Below are 9,063 nucleotides of genomic sequence, written 5' to 3'. Positions count from 1 at the left end.
CAAAGACGTACACGTGTACAGAGATCCTCAATTAAACCTAGCATCGGCTTAATCCGCCAGGGATGCTAGATACCAGCAGCAGCAGCACCGGGGGCTAAAAATAGCCATGGAGTCTGCAGGAATGAGAGACCTGTAGGCAGAGACAGCTCCCCTGTGCACACCTTGCATCGTTAAGCATGGTCCTACCTTGCTGCTCCACCACTACAGCAACATGCCAAGGAGGGGGATCAGAATAAAAGGCTTTTTGATTCACATCGAGCAGCTACACACACACACACACACTTCAAGCTGCTCATGGAGCCAAGTCAAGTCAAGTCAAGTTTATTTATATAGTGCATTTCATACACAGAGGTCATTCAATGTGCTTTACATAAACAAAAGCAAACCGTATTAGCAAATAAAAGCATAGAAGGGCAATAGTCAAAGAATAGTTAAAGGTAAGATAGATAGATACTTTATTGATCCCCAAGGGAAAATTCAAGAAGAAGTTAAAGATCATAATAAAAAAGAAAACATAAACGCATGGTAAAGGTAAAATCATTTAGAAATAATTAAAAAGACACAAGGTAGAATAATTTTCAAGGCAGATTCAGAATTTGTAACTCAGTGCAGTTAGCAGAAAGCATCTGGGGGCACGTTTGAATTCAGTTCAGTTTGTTATGGCTTGGGCAAGTTAAATAAAATGACTATTGTCATTGGCTTTCTTCCCAGTTTTCTTTCTCTCTCTCTCTCCCTCTCTCTGGTTTGTCTTTTTTTAACTTCACCTTTACCATGCCTGATAGTTGTGTTTAACTTTACAGCTCCCCTCAGTGCTTAGCAACAGTATCCACAGAAACAAACTGGCTCCTCATAAACTTGACAGCCTCCCACCACCCCCACCACCACCACCTCGACACAGAGTCTGTTACATATGCCTTAAAACAATAGTGATAATTTCAGCAAACAAAATATGTGAATGCCGTTGCAAAATAGTATTGCAAACTAAACATGTGAATGACGTTTCCTGAAAATATGTGAATGCCGTACATGTGAATGTCGTTGCCTTAAAACCAGCAGAATAGTAATAATTTCAGCAAACAAAACATGCGAATGCCGTTGCCTGAGAAGACGTAGACTGGCTGGGAGAGGGGTAAGATGTAATTAGTTGGGTGGTTTGGAGTTGAAAAAGAGGAGCCTATTCTCCAAGGGTTTTCTCTCTCTCTCTCTGTCTATCTCTCTCTCTCTCTATCTCTCGCAGGGAAGTGGATCCCTACCCTCCTCTTTGGGACTCAGTGGAAAGGCATCACTTGCAATGCTGGAACATTGACAGCTCTAATTTGGGGGAGAGAGACAGAGATAGAGGAAGATGCTTCTTGAGTGCTTCTTCATTTCTTACCTCTAAACACGCTGTCTGTAAGACTAGAGACTAGGGGGGGGGGGCCTTCGAATCCAGCCTGCACGCTGTCTGTAAGACTGGGGGGGGGGGGGTCTTCAGCTCCAGCCTGCATGCTGGTGATGCAGATCAAGCTGTAATGTGAAATTGATTTGAATGGATTGATATGCGATAGCATCCCAAACAAAGTCAGCGTTTGACCTCTCCCGCCCGCTCCCCACTGCTGCTGTCGGAGTCGAGTCCACTCACTCAGGATCCCCGACGTACATGAAGACACTGGTAAAACTCCCAACATTCATTCATGACCATGAACCCTCAGTCTTTGTGGAGGATGCAGTATGTTTCATCTTACTGTCTGTCAAGCTTAAAATAATTCCCCCTTTAACTGACCACTCTTGACTTCAATATGAGGAAGAATGGGCAGCAATATGAGGGAGAATGGGCAGCAGTGTGGTGCTTTGGCCTCCTCCGTGGCGTCAGATGATGAGGTGGTGAACCGTCCCGTAGATAGAGGGACCAATTAAGTGGGCTGATCCCCTGCGGCTACAGGCTTAGATAAAGTGCCCATCCGGTTAATTTGATAACAGCTGAGCGTAATAGGGGGTAGGGGATCCTCAGTGACTCCTCGGCCTTTGGCAAAGTTTTCCATTTTAAAAAAGTTAATTGCAGTTGCTTTCTACTTGGCCATGTCAGCTTTAAGAGACAGGGGAGACTCAACAAGCCGTTTTAAATGTTGTGCCTTAAAGTTTAGCCGATAAATAACAGTTTAGAGTCTAGTTCTTGTTAAATGTTTTACCTATAAATAGCAAAATGTGTGAGAACTTGCCCTGTCTGTGTCATACAGAGAGAAGCCTTGAGCTTTTCATGTGGACTATAGGCCCATGTTTTGGTCAGGATTTACAGGCAAAGTCCACTGTCTGCAAACATTCGGAACATGGATGTTCTTCTTATCAAAATACACTGTGCCTCAGGCATGGTTTAAGGCCCTATAAGCTATCTCTAAATGTAAACTGTTAAGGAACATCAGAGAAAGTTAATTTATCTTGGCCAGCACTGTATGCATTCATTGTTTATAACTGCACAGCATTTGTTAACAGCAGCAGAACCCTTTGGAGGCCTAATACTGTTGTGGCCAGACTCCTCGTGACATGAACCTTCTCTGCCTGTTCCCTTTTCCCCAATAGAGATTTCATTGAAGGTTGATCTCTTATAGTCTAGGACTAAGATTAATCCTAGATACTGTGAAAACTCAGTGTACAAAAGTGTAAAATGCAAATAAAACCAGAATGTGATAATATACTAATCTTGTAAACCCAAGGACATAGACAACCAGAAGACCAGTTGCTAGTTCTGAGAAATAAATGTTGTCCCATTCCTGCCAAATATATTTCAGTTGTTCAACGGTATACGGTGTTCTTAATCATGTTTTTCATTCCATGATGCACCTAATTTGACAGGTCTGGACTGCACACAGATTTCAGCACCTGGACTCTTCCTCTATGGAGAAACACTGTTTAAATATGTACAGAATTTATTTTGCCATTGTTTTCCTGAAATATTCAAGGCCTTCCCTGGAAGAAAACATTGCCTGGATGGCAGTATCATGTCTCAATACAATTTTGGCTCTTACAATTTTGGCTGCAGTTTTTGAATTGAGTAGCCTATCAAACTGTGCACTTAGACAATGGTTATCAGAGGTTGTTCTGAGCCCATACAATGACAGGTCTGGAAACAGGTCTGGTGTTGATGCCGTGCCACCTGAGGTCCAAAAGACCACGGCCATCCAAGTTGTTTTTCAGCTCTTTCCCTTGTTTGCAAAGATTTCTCTGGATTCTCTGAATGTTTTAATAATATTATGTCCTGTAGATGATGAACTCAATTATTTCACAATTTCATTAAGAACAGAGTGATGAATACCCCAACATCTTTACTTCTAAGAGACCCTGCCTCTCTGGGATGCTCTTTTTCATACCCAATTGTGTTGCTATAGTTACCCTAATTAATTGTGAAACATTCCTCCTTTCGTTTTCTTTCTTTATCATTACACAACCTTTCCAGAATTTTGTTACCCTCGTCCCAACTTTTTTAAAAAACATGTTGCTGGTATCAAATTCAAAATGAACATATATTTTCCATGAAATAGTCAAATTGTCAACATGTGATATGTTGTCTGTGTCCTTTTTGCAACTAAATATTAAGAATTTTGCAGATTTTTGTTTTTATTCACATTTTACACAACGTCCCAACTTTTTCTGATTTGGGGTTGTAAAAAGAAAGACCTCCTGTAAGGGCTGGTCTCCTGTTCATGGATCAAGATGAGACTAAAAATGCTTTTTTTCACTGGAGAAGTTCTCTTTTACTCTATAGGACTACAATACTAGGCTTTATCCATGAGTGGGACACCAGCCCTATCAGACCTGCTCAGTGTGAACCATAGACTGTGTATAGAACTATGGTGTGATCGCATGCAGCTGCAGCCCTCATCTGCATCTGGAGCACAATGCCCTGGTGAGGTGTTATGGTTTATGTGCGATGAGAGTTCAGCTCATAAATATGAACTGGATGAAGAAAATGCTCTGGGTACATCACATGCATTATTCATGATCTCTGTAAAGGGGCAACCTGGGTAAATCCCTTCGCCTCCTTTTCTGAAAGCACAATTTATAGACCATGCAGGAGGACAATGAATCCTAGGTGTAGGCCTACACCAACAGTTAACAATCAATATTGCCTCTGGGATGGGGATCTATAGGTTACACCATCCGTAGGTCCGCATGTTGAAGTTAGGGTTAGCGGGGTTATGTTGCTGTTAGGCTACTCAGAGGGATGACTGTTAGCCTTTCCTCTGGGATAAGACAACCATAGGACGGTGAGCAGAGAGCGCAATCCAACATAGCCCACACGCCCCATCCCCGTGCGATCTCGCTCTCTCTCTCTCTCTCTCTCCCTCTCTCTCTGTCTGTCGCTCTCTCTCGGAAAATAAAGAAAAGGCGAGGACCATTCTTGACAGTTGAACTGACATCGAGAGCACAGCACGAGCTTTTGGAGCTTTTGATACAACACCTACATCTACTCGTCATCCCACACATTTAAAGGCAATGCAGGTAAGCGATGACGAATACATTGTTATATTATTGTTTTGTAAATAGACATTGGTTCGCTGCTGTTTTATAGCGTCTTATTAAGTAAATTACTCGAAACATTGCAGAGCCGAACATCATTACAAGAAGTATTTTAATTCCGTAGTCGTAAGAATCAGGGTTTCGGAAAATGTTCTCACTCCATACTCGAAAAGTTGAAGATTGTGCAGCTGGAAGAGCGCGTAAACTAGGGATGTTTACAGAGAATAATCTCACGTCATCATCAGCTTTGGTGTCATTCTTTACCAAGCCTATATTATAATTTCATGTTATTTTGATGTTTGTTTTTTAAGTGTAAACTTTATATTAGTGTCCACTTCAACGTTAACATATAATTTAGCACTGGAAGTAGGCTATAGCTTATGACAAATCATAATAGATACCCAGGCATGCTACAGAACAGAACTGTATGTGTCCTCACCAGGATAGCGTGATGATCTTTAATTAACCAAACAAGTCGTAAACAATGTAGGCTACCCCACTATATTACACCTGGGCTATCAGCTATTACTGGATATCGGTTGCCACTACTTAATTGTTTTGTTGCACTCACCTACTTAAATACTTAAAGGCATTCTTATTGCGCCAGGACGGCTCCAATATAGGCTATCCCATGCTGTGGTTTAATCACCTAATGTAGGCACACAATAGGTTTCCTGTTACATGGAGAGATGGATGTAAAATTAGAAAGAGTTTAATTCACATACATTCATTGTGAATGTCCTGGTCATGCTGTTTGTGGGTAGGCTGTGCCCTGTGATGTTGGCTGAGAAATGACTTTCAGGGTCAGATGCTTAGTAGAGCTAGGAGCTATATATATATATATATATATATATATATATATATATATATATATATTATATAAATATATATATAGATAGATAGATAGATAGATAGATAGATACTTTATTCATCCCAAGGAACATTTTTAGACATCCAGTAGCTTAAATAATATATACATATCTCTCACTTTGATTACACAGGTTTGGTATGGACTGACCATTTGATCATTGATCATGTTAAGGTGTGGTAGAGTGTGTGTAGTGGTGTTAAGGTGCTATGGTAGAGTGTGGTGAAATGGTAAATATAAGTATAAGTATAAACATATAACCAAACTCCACTGTACAATAGAGACAGTAGAAGATAAGAAAAACGAACAAAACTAAATACTAAATATACTATATAAATTAAATTTAAAAAATCCATAGTGTGCTTGAGGTGATCAAGCATGAGACGCTTGCGGTGACAGGGCCGGGACTGGCCTGTAGTTCTGTGTGCATGGTGAGGTGCTCAAGAGAGTGAGTGTCATGGTGAAGGTGCAAAAAGTAGTCCAGCAGTAGTCCTGTAGTTCTGTGTGCATGGTAACAATGACAGTTTTATAAGCATTAGTGCCTGATCAGATGCTCAGTCTGTTACCGTAACAGGAATGCCCTCAACCAGCCTGTGGGCTATATATGTCAGTTGCTAGTCAAAATATGACTAGCATCCATACAGTATATGCATGCCTTCAAGCTAGTCCATACTATATGCATGCCTTCAAGCTAGTCCATACTATATTAAGCTAGTCCATAGGCCTACTATATGCTTGCCTTTAAGCTAGTCCACACTATATGCATGCTTGTCGCTTGCCCATGCTGTATGCCTGTCTTTTGCTATAGCCCAAACTGTACAGTTTGTACCACACAGACAGACATGCTCTGAGTCTACAGTATACTGTACTACGGTGCACTGCATGTCTGAAGCCAGGCCCAGAGCGGGAGCGGAGCCCCTTGCCTGCAGATGTGGGCTACGTGTTGTGGCTTACGTAACGGAGAGGCGAGAGTTCTCCTCCATGATGTGAGAGCTTCTGGCGGCCTGCGTGAGCACTCAGCCTCCACATACCTCAGGCAGTGCTGGGGGAGACGGGGGGGGGGGGGGGCAGAGACCGGGGGAAGAGCTACATGGGGGGGCGGCTGCGACAGACACTGGGGAAGAGCTACATGGGGAGTGAGCTCGTGTAGGGGGAGGCAGTGCTGGGGAAGATGGGAGATGAGGTATGAGAGACAGAGGTGGGGTAGAAAGGCTCCATGGGGGAGTGTCAGTGTACGAGAGACAGAGGTGGGGTAGAAAGCTCCATGGGTGGTGAGGTAAGAGAGACAGAGGTGGGGTAGAAAGCTCCATGGGCGGTGAGGTAAGAGAGACAGAGGTGGGGTAGAAAGCTCCATGGGCGGTGAGCTCGGTGAAGACAATGCTGAAGGAGACAAAAAGGGGGGGGGGCAGGGTAGAAGAAGACAGGGAGAAGTCCTACATTGGTGTGTGTGTGTGGGGGGGTATGTGTGTGTGGGGGGTATGTATGTGTGTGTGTGGGGTGTGTGTGTGTGGGGGGGGGGGTGGTATAGGGTATCAGAGAGGGGAAGGTAAAAGACTGAGGCAGAGCAAACGAGTCGGTGAGATGAGCTGATGGGGTGGGGTGGGGTGGGGGGAGGACTGGGGTAGGGGTGGGGAGAGATGGAGCACAGGAGAAGTCAGAGGGATGATGCACTTCTCTCGGTGAAGGCAACTCTGGGGAAACAGACAGGACATAAGGTGGAGCAGGACAGGGGACCTCAGTGGAGGTGGAGGCACCTTTGGGGGAAATGGTTACAAGAGAGAGTTACAGTACGAGAGAAGAGGGGAGCAGTACAGGAGGAGCAGTACAGGGGGGGCACTACATGGGGAGCAGTACAGGGGGGGCAGTACAGGGGGGGCAGTACAGAGGGAGCACTACATGGGGAGCAGTACAGGGGGGGCAGTACAGGGGGGGCACTACATGGGGAGCAGGAGGAGCACTATAGGGGGGCACTACAGGAGGAGCACTACAGGGGGAGCAGGAGGAGCAGTACAGGGGGAGCAGTACAGGGGGAGCAGGAGGAGCACTACACGGGGGGCACTACAGGAGGAGCAGGAGGAGCACTACATGGGGGGCAGTACAGGGCACATGGGCTCTAACAGCCGGGCTACACCAGACGCGCAACTGAAGTCCATTTACACCGCATATGCACACACTTTCCATACACACCGCGTATGCACACACTTTCCATTTACACAGCGTATGCACACACTTTCAATACACACCGCATATGCACACACTTTCCATACACACCGCGTGTGCACACACTTTCCATACACACCGCGTGTGCACACACTTTCCATACATACACACTATGCACACACTTTCCATACACACCTCGTATGCTGCAACCATTTGCTTCCACTATATGATAGGACTGGCTACTCCGGGTGCGATAGCAGCGTACACATTCCAATGAGACCAGTGTTCCACAACTCTTGTTTTCACATGGCAAACAGAACACCTTATTTACGCTTTATTTACACCATATCTACACTTTATTTACACCATATTTATGCTTTATTTACACCATATTTATGCTTTATTTACTCACCTGGTGTGGTAGATAATTCAGCAAGGCAAACAGACCAAGGAGGAAGCTTTGTTACATCGCTCACATGCACAACAAACTAATAAGTCATTTAGCAGACAAGTGATGGTGGGGAATAATGTGGGGAATAAATAAATAAATTAGCCTAACAATGTCAAATGACACAGCGGATGCAGGTCTACTGTAGCCTAGAAATCTAGACGCACCCTAGCGGCAGCAAATTACATTTGTTGCCAGGGCTAGTCTAGCAACTCTCTGTTGGTTTGTGTGCTGGAAAAATTTAACTTCTATCAGGCCAATCAAATCGTGTATAGAGACATTAGGCGGGCTTAACATAATGATTGATGGCAGAGTTGCAACGGTTTGGCTTGAATTCCCTGCTACTTGAAAACAAAGAAGATGGATGTTGCTGTTGGCGAACAGCGTGACACGAGTTAAGCTTTTTTTAAGTTGACAAAAGTTTGAACTAGCCAACTGGCTCCGGTGGGAAAACGCATGGGACTCATAGCGCTGTCCCATCCCTCGGACTGAGCACTGCCAACGGCGAGTGCCCAGACCCTACATTTTAATGTGGGTTTGGCTCATCAGGCTAGGTCTACTGTCCATAGGCTCAGACAGGAAACATGTCAGGCCAATCCACTGATCTATAAAGTTCTTTATAGATCAGTGGGCCAATCAGCGACGAGAGGGGAAGACAAAACCAAAACTTATTGTGGTAAACAGAAGCAGCAACACCTGCAAATGTCAAAAAATTCAGTTGGAATTAAGAAGAAATTTATTTACAGCAAGGGTAGACCCACATACATTGTTCTTCTGTAGCCCTGTGTGTGTGTGTGTGTGTGTGTGTGTGTGTGTGTGTGTGTGTGTGTGTGTGTGTGTGTGTGTGTGTGTGTGTGTGTGTGTGTGTGTGAGTGTGTGTGTGTGTGTGTGCGTGCCAATAGGGGCTGTACGGCATGTTTTTGTAATTGTGGACGCAAGATCTCTGCCCAGAATGCAGAGGCTGGGGGTGCTTCTGTGTAGTTGCGTGGGTTGGAGGTCACCTTCAGCACAGATATCCTATTAGCTGCTGCGAGCCGGCAAAAGCCCTGAAAGCTGTGAGTCTGAGCGCTTCGTCAGTCGGCTATTTTTAACC

General features: G+C 44.4%; 1 protein-coding gene across 2 annotated transcripts in view; it reads left to right on the top strand.

Moving 5' to 3' along the window:
- The first annotated feature begins 4,283 nt into the window (after positions 1-4,283).
- Positions 4,284-9,063, top strand: part of LOC121679823 (calsenilin-like) — a 25,755-nt gene continuing 20,975 nt past the window's right edge. For both annotated transcript variants that reach the window (XM_042058860.1, XM_042058859.1), the window contains exon 1: positions 4,284-4,476. In XM_042058860.1, coding sequence (XP_041914794.1) covers positions 4,471-4,476 — 6 coding nt within the window. In that variant the 5' untranslated portion in view covers positions 4,284-4,470. The remainder of the gene's footprint in view (positions 4,477-9,063) is intronic.

This window comes from Alosa sapidissima, chromosome 13, assembly GCF_018492685.1.
Source record: "Alosa sapidissima isolate fAloSap1 chromosome 13, fAloSap1.pri, whole genome shotgun sequence".
NCBI classification, from domain to species: Eukaryota; Metazoa; Chordata; class Actinopteri; order Clupeiformes; family Clupeidae; genus Alosa; species Alosa sapidissima.
The sequence above is the reverse complement of the archived record's forward strand: the minus strand, read 5'-3'. Positions and strand labels throughout refer to the sequence as shown.